This window comes from Notolepis coatsorum (genome assembly GCF_963971535.1).
Source record: "Notolepis coatsorum genome assembly, chromosome: 10".
NCBI classification, from domain to species: domain Eukaryota; kingdom Metazoa; phylum Chordata; class Actinopteri; order Aulopiformes; family Paralepididae; genus Notolepis; species Notolepis coatsorum.
The window spans coordinates 118,224,035-118,237,787 of NC_140174.1; the positions used below are offsets into that span (position 1 = coordinate 118,224,035).

The 13,753-nt window shown below is 40.7% G+C and overlaps 1 protein-coding gene across 1 annotated transcript in view; it reads right to left on the reverse strand.

Moving 5' to 3' along the window:
* Nucleotides 1–2,008: 2,008 nt before the first annotated feature.
* mier3b (mesoderm induction early response 1, family member 3 b) overlaps nt 2,009–13,753 on the reverse strand; it is a 59,776-nt gene continuing 48,031 nt past the window's right edge. Inside the window, exons 12-13 of the mRNA XM_084323958.1 lie at nt 5,087–5,238; nt 2,009–4,797 (exon numbers count right to left, since the gene is read on the reverse strand). Coding sequence (XP_084180084.1) covers nt 4,277–4,797; nt 5,087–5,238 — 673 coding nt within the window. The 3' untranslated portion in view covers nt 2,009–4,276. The remainder of the gene's footprint in view (nt 4,798–5,086; nt 5,239–13,753) is intronic.

The following is a 13,753-nucleotide window of genomic DNA, read 5'->3' on the forward strand; positions in this document are numbered from 1 at the left end:
TATTCATATATTTGCTAATGTTTGTCCTCCATTTCTTTGTGCTTGTCGTGTCTATGTCATAGTTCAGTACTACATTAAAATCACCTGTACAGATTAGGACCCCTTCCATCGCTATGATATCAAAGATTGTTTCAAATAAATATTTCTCACTTTCTGGTGGAGCATATACATTCACTAGTGTTACCATTTGACCTTCCATTTTCCCCTTGACCATTACATACATCCCTTATTTCCCTGATCATTTCAAACTTCAGTTTTAAATTAGTATAGCTACTCCTCTTCTAAGGTTGTTTAAAAGAACTATAAAACAGATTCTCATACCCAAATCTCTTCAGCTTTTCATGTTCTTGTGATATTAGATGCGTTTCTTGTAAGAAGATAACCTATGCCTCTTCTTTCTTAAGTTTCGTCATGATACTACTTTTACTTGAGTACGATTTTGAAACGGTACCCATACTTTCACTTAAGTATAATTTCTGGGTACTTTCTACACCCCTGACTATAATCCTAGTCAGATAGTGGTAGCACTCACCCTGCTGGGGATCAAACCCCAAACTGAACTATAATATTACTAGTCAGATAGTGGTAGCACTCACCCACGACTGCGCTGATCGTTGGTTCAACTCCTGCTTGTTGCGTTCGTTTTTGGACATTTGCCGATACAATACGTACGGGAAAGTCTGGGGGCGTTATGTGCATATGTGGATTTTATGTTTTTTTGTGGATCTATTGTGATGTTTCTTCTTGATCTGTGAAGCCCATGGGGGGGGGGGAGATTCCATGTGATTTTGGGCTCTACAAATACATTAGATTTGAAAATACGTAAATATATTACTTATGGCTACAACATAACGTACATTATGTACTTTTTTTTTTATATCTGAATACCTGTATGTTGTGTATGTCATTATGAATTCAAAATGGGGGACCTGATGTAAACAAGACGAAAGTATTTCTCTGGTCTTCATCCCCTTAACAATTGTGTGTATGGAGTTGTACTGTAACTGTACTCATTCTGCAATCTGTTAAAGTTTTCAATCAATCAATCAGTGACTCGACTACAACACAGTCCCACCAACCTCCTCAAACACGCCACTTTCATTCCAGAGAAAACCACGGCCTCTGAACCTTTTCCAGAGCTTTATTTCTGGATCTGTACACCAGGTATTAAAGTACAACAGAAAATACAAAATAATGTTTAACAAAAAAAAGAAAAGGAAAAACCTCAATGTTTATGTACAAATCTTATAAACAATAAAGATATCCTCTTGAACATTTCTGATATTAAATGTTTTGATTGTCTATATTTCTGGATATACATGTCTATGTTTTGTTGGTTTTTATTCACAAAGGTGTTTTTCTTCAAAGGACTTCTTGTGTTTTCCCCCTCTTAAAACCACAACTGCTATAATTATTATTCCTTTTTAAACTTCAAAACACAATACAAAATATAAAATAAATTTGTTTAGTGCTTTCTCACACACACGCGCACACACACAAGTCTCATACCAGAGAGATCAATAGAATATCACATTTTCAAGAATTCAGGACAGGGTGGTGAAAATCCTACTGTTTCTACTACTAGTCAATGGCCTTTACATTCAGACAGTATTTTCTGAGTCTTTGTACAAAAACCACAGGAGAAATAAATATCACTGCACTAAAGCTAGAAAAGCTCAGAGGACCTACTGCATTATGCACATTGTATTCGGAGAGAACCTACCTCTCCATGGATGTATTATCAGCAGCTGTCCCTTTTCCCACCAAGACAAACAATGACGCATGGAACCCCCCCGCACCCCAAAAGAAAAAGAAAAAAAGAGGTTCTTAAAACACACAATTGCACATTTTAAATGCAAAATGCAACATTGAGTAATATTAATACGTCTTAGGTAAAGCCATTTTTAGTGGTACTTTTTGAGAATGGACGCAGCTGGCATGCGTGGTTTTAGCTCGTCCCTTAGTGCCGTGTCCCCTCAACCCCGCCCTCCCCCCAAAAGGTCAAACATCAATCAAAGGTCAATCAGAAAAATGCAAAAAACATAGGCCCCAACGTCTGTACATATTTACACATTATTGCCTTTTGACAAGAAAGGAATGAAATTAAATCTTTGTATCTTCAACACAGATTCACAAGTTTAAGAGGTCAGTTCATAGACTTTTAAAGGCTATTTGCTAATTATTTACATTAAACAAAGACATTGACATAAAGGTGAGTATCTTCTGATGATGTGTGAAGTGAGTATCTTCTGATGATGTGTGAAGTGAGTATCTTCTGATGATGTGTGAAGTGAGTATCTTCTGATGATGTGTGAAGTGAGTATCTTCTGATGATGTGTGATGCGAGTTAAAACGGTTGAAGCCAATTAGGACTTAGATGCTGCAAACTAATCCTGTTTCTACGTGAATCCTGTTTCTATGTGAATCCTGTTTCTACATGAATCCCGTTTCTACACAAATCCCGTTTCTACGTGAATCCTGTTTCCACGTGAACCCTGTTTCGACATGAATCCTGTTTCTACGTGAATCCTGTTCAATGTACCCCTGAAACAAACTTAATTTTTCAACTCACAATGCAAATAAATAAGTAAACGCACCTACTGCATCCATTTCAACGCCAACGATTCATAATTCACAATTGCGTGATTCAGTCGAGAGGAAACCGCTCAAATCTTCTGCTACTAGACTCCAAACATGGACATGAAAGTCAAGAGAGGGCAACACACGGCGAACTCTACGGTCAGTGTAGGAGCTTCAAATAGAGCGGATCAAGAGTGGCATCGAATAAAGAAATAATACTGGTAACGCGCCAACGCAGGCATCCTAAGATCAATAATTATTTTCAGAAACAAGATAATTCCAGAACACAAACACATACATTGCATAAGAATCTTTTTCTTTTTTTTAAGCGAGTCAAATTTAGTTATTTTAAGAATAATTGTTTTTGTTTTGTGTAAATCGTGCCACAGATGAATGAAAGGAAAACTATACAGTACGTCACTGTGCCTAACGACAACAAACCCCAGCCACCTCGTTTACCTTTGTATTTCGATAATTGTCACAATAAAGGCTTTACTAATGTGACTGTTAATCCTACTCGATTGGAAAGTGACCCTTGTGATTGGCGTTGTCACAATACCAAAATCTTGGACTTTGATACCGATACCAGCCTAAGTATCACAATACCGGTTCTAAAACGATACCACGGCAAAAACCTAAAACACCAGGAAATGTATATGAGAGAGCGAGAGAGAGAGGGTTTTGGGGTCAGCCCCTCCCATTCCCCACTTTTGGAAAAGAAAACGTAACTCTACCCAGACTCCGCTATGAGCAGTTCCAAGATATTCTAAAAGTATCAATACTAATAAGATGGAGCATCGGGCAGTTTTTAACCATTTCACTGCCACACTACAGAAGGTTAACCTGAAAGGGTTAACCTGCTGTTGTGTGGCAGTGAAAGGGTTAACCGTTTGGTAGTGCTGCAGTGAAAGGGTTAACGGCTGGGTATCGCGATACCTTCCCAGTATCGGGGCGTATCGCCCGAGCCTACTTGTGATGTTACTTTCACGCACGCATTTCTTGATCATTTCGGCTTCAGAGTTCGACAGGGACAAGAATGTATGAGAGATTAATTAAGAATGGTTATTCAGAAGGAAGGAAAAAAAGGAAGGATTCTCATGAAACATTTGGCCACTTTGGACTGTTAAGAACGTTTTAAAGAAGCAGACTAAAGCTAATGTTCAGACAGCAAAGAAATAAAGAAATCTGCTATTGTGATCCAAAACACATTTGGAGATGGTTTGAAACACGATTCCAAATAGGATTTTTACAGTGTTTAGTTTACAGAGTACCTGTAAACGAAACACTTCAAAAAAATAAAAAATAAAAAGTACCACGTAAAAAAAGAAAGAAACGAAATACTAACGACTGACAATAGAGGCAGAAAACAATATCAGAATAATTTTTTTGGCAGGATGACATAGCTCTGAAGTGTGTGTCTGTGGTAGAAGAGGAAGATACCCAACCGACGTTGAACATCGCAGGACCGCGAGCAAAAAAAAATAAGAGAATTTAAATTTAAATAACATAAAATAAATGGCTATATAAACTCTTGAGAAATCAAGATTTTTAGTTCTATACGATAAAGACATCACTGATGTCATATTACACCAAAAACCAAAAAGTATATTCATATACTTCATATATACTTTAATCCGATTCTCCAGTGAGCCAAGTCTTATATACAAGCAGGATGGTGTGCGGAGGGGAGGGGGGATCACTCTGATTGGAGCGCTGTCGTGTGCTGCGCGTGGTGCCGGTGCGCGTGCACTCCTCCCAGAAACCCGTTGGGCTCCCCGGCGACGCCCCCCCCCAGGCTCCCGAAGTCTGTGACGGACATGGCGGCCATCTTGGCGGTGCCCGTGATCCGGCGGTGGTGGTGGTGGTGGCGGTGGTGGTGGTGGTGTGGCCCCCGCCGGCCCTCAAAGTCCACCCCACCGAGGCTCCCCACCGACACGTCGCCGATGAAGGAGTCGGGCAGCGCCATCTTGAGCCTCTTGGAGGGCCGCTCGCAGTCCTTACCCACGCACACGCCCCCCCCCACGCCCAGGTCCGAGTGGTAGAAGCCGGTGTCGAGCATGTCTCCTCCTCCTCCTCCCCCTCCGGGGGGGAAGCCCAGGGACTCCTCGTGGCTTAGGGGCGCCCCCCGGTGGAGGCCCTCCAGGGGGGGGAAGCTGTAGGAGTCCAGGCAGCCGCCATCCGCCGGGCTGCAGACCGTGGCCACGCTGTTACTCAGGGCTGCGGGGGGAGAGGGACGACAATGTTACTCAGGGCTGTGGGGGCTGAATATGCGTAACAATTATTATTATTATGTAGCGAATTGGCGGAAAAACTATACAGACGCCGCCCCTATTACTGACCTGTGAGGTTGCAAGGCCCCGCCCCCTATTACTGACCTGTGAGGTTGCAAGGCCCCGCCCCCTATTACTGACCTGAGGTTGCAAGCCCCACCCCCTATTACTGACCTGTGAGGTTGCAAGCCCCGCCCCCTATTACTGACCCATGAGGTCCGCCCCCTATTACTGACCTGTGAGGTCGCTGGCTGTGATGGAGTTTAGTAGGCTGAGCTGCTGGTCTGTGGTGACCTCCATCCTCCCTCCTCCTCCTCCGGAACACACTGATGAAGAGCTGTCCACCGCCAAGCCCTCCGCCTCGTCCACCAGCCTGTCCATCAGGTCCCTGTAGGGGGCGGGACACACGTTAACTTCAACCACTCACAGCAAGTAAAACCAGCCTGTCCATCAGGTCCCTGTAGGGTAGGGGGTGGGACAAACTTTAACTTCAACCACTCACAGCAAGTAAAACACTGTTAGATTACATTAGATTCAAATGTATATCGTCATCATATACAGCACAAGTAAGTACAGTACAACAAAAAGAGGTTTGGCACCAGAGTGAAAATGTTTATTATATAAAATAATAAAATATATAAATTAGTACTACAGAGTAGGGTGCATCGATCCTAAGGTCAAATCGCATCGAGGTCAAATTAAGAGATTTCATGATGCATTGAATCGTTGCCTGAAGAATCATAATCGAATCGAAGTGGGGTCAAATATTTACACCCCCCTACTACTGAGTAATCGTGCTAATCAGATGTATGTACAGAGTTGTAGTATTAATATGTACAGTGATACAGGTATAAAGACACTATGGTAGTAAGTCATACTGGCCAGCAGCGTAACTAGTAAGAGTGGGTAATAGATATAGTATCTACAGATATGTAAAAAGGATTATATACCGATGTGGATAGATATATATACGGTAAGTGTGTAGCTTTCTATGGGGTGGTGGAGGTTTACTTGAGTTAAGAGAGGCTTGAGTTAGTCCATTGGAAAGATACCTTGCACTTTAGTTCTGGGTGATGTTAAATAAGTTAATATTGAGTATTGATTTATATACTGTACAATAATAACTATATTATTTCAGTTCGGATGTATGGAAGTGCTGTATGCTTAATTAAGGCTTTTGCATTGAAATACTGTTTATAAATGCTTGTGAGAATATTTTAAATTATTTAAAGCGTTAAAAAAATTAATCTATGGAGTGAACATTTTTCAACGTTCTGAACTTTCAGCAGTATATTTGCTTGTTCCTTTTTTGCATTGACTCATGCACCTTTTTGAAAATCATCTGACATGAAGATGGAACACATTTTTGTTGTTAAAGGGGCTATGTATTATAAATGTCATTTTACAGTCTCTAGCATTGTATTATAGTAATAGGAGTTCGTATCAATGTGTTTTAGGGTCTAAATACCATATTGGCGGATTGCTCAGATTCAGCCCAGCCCCTTTCCTGGTCTAGTAAATCAGGTAATATTTTGAACGGCCAATACGTGTCATACAGCCGCTGGGTAGCGCACAGTGATGCGATTGGCTCTGTGGTTGGAGCTAATGCCCGCCCCCTAACGCCCGCCCCCATTCTACCGAGAATACAGAGGTACCGAGAAAACGGAGTGCGTTCACTTGCATCTTCATATCTTCCACGATGAGCAAACCCAGCAAACCCCACAGGCCTTACAGGACATGTTCTGTTCCTGGCTGTAAAGCTAGTACTACTAATACGTCTTTGCACACTTTTCCTGTGGATGCCGAACTTCGCCAGCAATGGACAAAGTTCGTTTTTGGGGACCCTCCTAGTTCTGTCGCAACGTCTCATACTCGGGTTTGTACTGCAAATTTTTCCGCCGAAGACGTTGTCAATCAAGGTCTTTTTGATGCTGGGGTGACATCCTGGATTCTTCTAAAGAAAGGTGTTGTGCCTACTATTCGGGACCCGACAGAAGTAGTAAGTAGATATATCGTTCACGTGTGTGTGTGTGGGGAACCATTGTTTGGGGGGTGAGTACAATCTAACGTTAGTGTGTGTGTGTTCGACGGGACGCGACAGAAGTACACTGTATATAACTGCTGCTCTTTATAAAGTAACGTTATAGCAAACTATTGAAGCAAGCTAGTCATAATTAAAAACTGCTCAATACAAACACAACTAGTCAGAGGTAAACAAGGTAACGTTACTTATAGCAAGCTATCGAAGCAAAAGCTGGCTGGTCAAGTAAGTAACGTTACTCGCTCTTTTCGGCAAGCCATTATACTAACGTAACGTTGTAATAAACTTACCAATCGGAAACTATTTGCAAGCCTCGCTGTTGCAACTCGACTTCTTCCTCTGAATCATACTGTGGGTCGCTCTCTGGATCCCAAACATAATGTACAGCCATGTTGTATTAGTTAGTAAAATCGGTATATGTTTTGCGTGTCGAAATTAGGGATGCCCCGATCGATCGGCCACCGATCGTTATCGGCCGATAATCAGTATAAATATGCGATCGGGGAATTCCGATAATGAGTCATATTCGCCGATCGCGGAAACTGATCAAGTGGATATCTCACTCGCTTGTCTCAGACGCACAGGACCTGCAAACTGCTCCTCCTCCCTAGCCCCGCCCGCCCCCGTGTATAGTTTGTAAACAAAGAGGTGCGGCTCCTCTGCTCGAGTCTGTAGTGCATTCGACCTGCGCTAACGTTAGCTACCTAGCTATCGTTACTGTTTAAACAAAATTACCCAGTCAACTATTCACGTTTAGTAGGCATTGTCTAACGGTATTTAGCCGGCTAGCTACCGATAGCTCCTGATATCAACAAATGATCCAGAAAATCTAGTAGTCCATGTTCATACCTCCGGTAGCTTGCGTTAGCTTGCGTTAGCTGACGTTAGTTTACTGTTCAAAACGAAATGTCCCATTGAACTAAAGTTCTGTCTTAACGTCATCTAGCCGGCTAGCAGTAGCTACAGATAGCTCTTGATATCAATGTCTTATAACATTGATTTAATGCGTATTCGAGCTGAGGGCTTGCTGAATGTGAAATGACCAAAGCATAACGTTACCAATAGGGTCCCGCTGCAGCGCCGGAGAATCCTTTTTGGAGCTGGAGGCTACTAGAGTACACAGATAGTGGAGCTGTTTGCAGATAGCGAGCATTTTTACTTGTTGCGTGGTGGCGATGTCTCGCAGATAATACAAGTACAAGTCTAATTATATAATATATATATTTTATAAAAAAAAAAAAAAAAAAAAATTTATATAAAATAATTTTTAATTTCTTTTTAATCAAAAACGATCGGTATCGGATCGGTATCGGCCGATATGGCTCACGACGATCGGTGATCGGTATCGGTGGCAAAAAACGTGATCGGGGCATCCCTAGTCGAAATAAAAAATCTTCACCTGAGGGAAGGACGGGGAGATGGGCGGAGCTATTTGGTGGGTGGCTGTCACTCAAAGCATTCTGCTAGTATGGGTGGAGCCAAGCCAATAACAGCTTGAAATCCTAAAACAGAAAAATGCTGGTTTTGAGTACTTGATTAGAAATATAAAACAATGATTATTTTTGGAATAAACCTTACAGATGTGTTACATACTCACAGGAATTGTGTAAAGTTGCCCAAATAGTGCTAGGAATAGCAATACATAGCCCCTTTAATATGATTTATATTACTGGTAGTTCATACAAGACATTATCGTCCTCTAAGCCAGTGATTCCCAACCTGGGGGTCCGCCAGGGGGCGCAGGGGGTCCGCCAGACCACAGATGATTTGAGTTTTTTTTTATTTTTATTTTTTTTATTTTTTTTTTATCATCAAAAGCATGAATAGTCTCTCCACTACAATAAAAAAATAAAGATAAATAAATAAACATCTAGACATGATTTTTGAATGTTAACAGTAGGCTACCGGGTAGCCGCTAAAACGCGAATCAGTTGACTGTATCACTTTCTGTAGCTAGCCTAGCACGCTAGTTAACTTTCTCGGCTCGTCTGCAGTCAGCCGCCAGAGGCGAAAATGTGTGACAAACGAAAAGGAGATGATGGCAGCTCATCTGCAAAAAAAGTTAGGACCTACAGCAATCGCGAAAATTACATCACCATGGGCTTCACTGAGGGACCAGACAAACGACCTGAGTGTGTGATTTGTGGAGAAAAGTTGGCAAACTCGAGCCTGAAGCCCAGCAAGCTGAAGAGACATCAGGCGTCTAAGCACCCAGAAACCGTTGGGAAGGATCCAGACTTTTTTCGGAGGAAAGAACAGTCTCTCAAGGCGAACAAGCCTGTTGATGTTAGAGTAGCGTGGAGCAGGGGTGGCAGTGATTTACAGAAGGCTACCGAAGCCTCCTTTGAGTGTTCGCTTTTAATTGCAAAAGCAAAGAAACCGCACAATATTGGCGAGCAGCTCATCAAACCAGCCTGCATCAAAATGGTTTAGAAACTGTGCGGCCCACAGGTGGCGGATAAACTAAAATCAGTACCACTCTCGAACAATGTAGTGAAATACCGAATTGATAAGATGTCAAGTGATTGCGAGCAGCAGCTGTCAGAAAAGCTTAGAAAGGGTCCATTTGCCATACAACTTGATGAAACTACAACTGTCGCAGACGAGGCTGTGCTCATCGTTTATGTGCAATATATTGAAAATGAGGATCTGAAGCAGGACATTCTCATGTCAGTCAACCTTACTACCACCACTCGAGGTGAGGATATTTTTACTGCAGTGGATTCTTACTTCATTCAACATAAATGCAAACCGTTCACCATTAGGGCCTGATTTGAGAGGATGAATACAGGATTTGAATATTGGCCAAAATTTTGAAATACATAAGGTGCAAGATTAGATTTGTTGATTGAAGGCACAAGTCAAAGAAGCATAGTGGGTCTAATTATGATGCATATGCCTGTGTATAAGCAGTTTGTTATTAAAATGACAAAAAAAAGGTATTAAACCCAGCTAGGACAGATTCTCTCTGCTACTGATTGGAATTTCCTGTCTCATATTTAGTTTAATTTGTTGCATTGATTTGTTCCATAAATGCAAACCGTTCACCATTAGGGACTGATTTGAGAGGATGAATACAGGATTTGAATATTGGCCAAACATTTTGAAATGCATATGGTGCAAGATGAGATTTGTTGATTGAAGGCACAAGTTAAAGAAGCATAGTGGGTCTAATTGTGATGCATATGCCTGTGTATAAGCAGTTTGTTATTAAAATGAAAAAAAAAAGTATTTTATGGTATCTTATTAGGAGGGGGTCCGCGAATTTCATCAGAGATGTTTGGGGGTCCCTGGGGGGAAAAAGGTTGGGAACCACTGCTCTAAGCCATAGGTGTCAAACTCATGGCCCGCGGGCCAAATGCGGCCCGCCACGTCATTTGATGTGGCCCCCCAAGAGCTCTGGTAAATTATATATTTTTTTAACATTAATCTTGGGTTAAAAAATAGCGGCGTTAAAATAATTGTGGGTTAATGCGTTAATAAAGCTTTGACAGCCTTAGTTATTACACATACATGTGTGTTGAACATCTGAGGTATTGATGAAGTAACAAAGGAAAAAAGCCAAAAGCACTTACTCCTCAGACATTCTTTGACAATTTTACAGCCCAAAATACAAAAAAGATCCAGGCGGAATAGGTAACAAAGGGTTGAAGAAATATTGTCTGAACTGTCAGATGCAAGCTGGCTGTGTGACATAACCGAGCATCTCGCTCAATTGAATAAGAAGCTGTAGGGACGCAAACAAGTCCCACCCAAAACTTGACCAATATAGTTGTGACCCTTATTTTGTTATTTTTGAGTACAGTTACAGTTGTGTGTTCATGCAGACACATAATCGCAATTTCATTACGAATTGAAAATGGGGGACCCTGATGTAAACAAGTCGAAAGTCTTTCTCTGGTCTGCATCCCCTTAACAGTTGTGTGTATTGAGCTGTACTGTACTGTACCCATTCTGCAATCTGTTAATTAAAGTTAATTAAACTATCTTCCATTAGTTGGATGTATGGCCTCTGCAAGGTTGTGTGCAGCCATTTGTTTTTGTAACATCTGCTACATCTGTCCCACGCGTTCTTTGCAGCTCACAGTTGTTAGTTCTGCCCCTCTTGACTGTGACAAAAAGGTTTTGAACAAACTTAATGTCATAGCTTGTATTTGATGATATTCTTCTTTGTTATTTACTTGAATGGTTTGATCATTGATTGATGGAGTAATATGGGGTTCTGATAAACTAAAATTATTTGTTAAAATAACATAAGCTAACATATATTTTTACATCTATGCATATGCAATATGTATAACTTGAATAAGTAATAAATACAGAAACAACATGTTTAACAATATGTAAATGAGTAGCTACATTTATTTTACATTACATTAACATTTATACGGTCTTTGGCCCTTTGAGGGCACCCATAATGCTGATGTGGCCCTCTGTGAAAATTAGTTTGACACCCCTGCTCTAAGCCAATCTGCACTTTAACATGGGTTGTTTTTATTTCTGTTAGCGCCGCTGATATAAGAAAGCGGTCTAGCTGAGTCAATGTTGATGGTTTTGTTCAACATTTGTATTTCACAGGAGAGAAACTGTATTCAAAGAAAGCTATTAAAATAGTCTTTGAATCTAAATATACTTTCTTTGTGTTGATTTTACATTAATTCCATGATTTTACTCAAGTAAATATCTGTTACAAGCTTCGGTCTTAAGTAGAAAAATGCGATTTTTAATCTAGATTACCGTAATTACAGAAAATTGAGAGATTAATTAGTTAATTTGTTTTAATCTATTGACAGCACTAGTATTTTTGCTTAATATCATAGAAATCAAGAAATTCACGCACACCGCTCTTGCGTCGATGACAATTATTGAATGAAGACAAACTCAACTCAAGGGACACCAGCAACCCCCCCCCCTCTATGAGGAGCTAGCCAAGATGAGGAGCACGTTCAGCTACAGACTCATACCCGCCCAGCCCCCCCCCACCCCCTAGGTCCTTCGTGACGGCGGCAAACAGGCTCCACAACCTGGGACCGCTGCCAGCAGCTGGAGAACCAACGGCTGCAGAACTCAAGAACTGTTAGAAATTACGATTCTGAATCCATACTCTGACGAAGGTTAGGGCTGGGCGATAAAACAATAATTATCGCGATATATTTTAATAAATCGATAATAAAAATAATATCAATAATTTCTAAAGAAATAATATTTTTGCCAGGCTGTTGTGGCTGTGTATGGTTCTTCCACACGCTACTGAGGCTCCTGACTCTTTGTTAAATTAATAAATTGTAAAATTGCCAATATGTCTAGTTTCTTCCTTGTTACTGATAGACTTCAATCATCCAATCCACCAAACAAGAGTCAATAGCAACAGCAGAATAAGCTGTTTGAATAAGATTTGTCAAATCTTTCATGGCCGCAACCCACATACTCAGCTGTGCTGCTCATCCCACAAATGCATGTTCCTTACAAATGGGCCACAATTTAAAAAGGTAAATAAACAGGCTTTCCAACGGTATAAAATATATTGCCAAGAAGCATTGTTACAACAGAGAAATAATCTATAAAAAAAAAGAATAAAAGAATTCCAAACTTTATGTTTTATGTTTATTATAGAACTAGGCGTTCGGTGATAGGGTGGTCAGAGAAACAGTCCTATAACGGGAAGGTCACAAGTTTGATCCCACTGACGCTCAATGTGGCACTGAATTCCCCCACCTGCTCCAGGGTCAAATAGCTCAGACCCCACCCTCTGACCCCTGCGGTGGTGAAATGTGCACATGTCAGCGTGCCTGAGAGACATGCAAAGGAATACATTCCTAATTACTAGGGGTGGAACGGTTCGCATTCGAACCGTGCACCGTTCGATACGACCTCCACGGTTCGGGGCATGCGTGTATTGTTCGGTTATAACGTTAGCCGCAAGCTAACCGCGGAAATGCTCACAGCGAAGTGACTCCACGACACAAGATCCATTAGTGGGGAAGGGGGGGTATATTGACAGGGCTTGACAACAGAGGTTTAAAGATAACTTCACGTTTATTAACTGTTCGTTTATATTATATCATCAGGGCTTCTCCAGGTTCCAATGCTGTGTGTTACTGTTGACTATTTACTTCCTGGTGTGATGTCACTTCAAATACGGCTAGCAAGACTCTCAAATAGCAAAAGCGAGTCAAGTTGATTAGGTACCATGCAGTGAAAAACGGCATAAGAGAATACTTCATAATGTTTCATGCAATTAAAAAGTAAATATATATTTAGTACACATGATTTATTTATTTTAAATAACACTGACTTTTCCTTTTTGATAAGAAAGTCTAGTGCTTGTTGAGCATATGCATACTCTGTGCATCCTCTTAACGATTGTGTGTATTGAGCTGTACTGTATTGTAGGGCTGGGCAATTAATCGAAAAATCACAATCTCGATTCATAGACCTATGCAATCTCATTTCTAAGTTATGACGATTAAAAAAAAATATATATATATATATATAAAATAATTTTTTTAATTTGAATTTCTTTTACTTTTTACTTGACTTTTTAAATGATTTTATTGAAAAAATAACAATCGTGAGAGAATAGTGATCTCAATTCTTAGAGAGAAAAATCGTGATTCACATTTTAGCAAGAATCGCCCAGCCCTTCTGCAATTTGTTACCCTTAGGGGTCACGCTGGAGCTTTGAACCCGTCAGCGGACAACAAAAGAATTAGAATCCCTCTTAAATGCTCAAAAAGGACATATTTTCAGAAATCGATAAAAATAGAAAAATGGCCATTTCTAGTGCTTTGACATGTAAGGTATACGTCCCCCAACTTGCTAAACCTAATACGACTTGTAAATACGTTTAATTCTTGCTAGA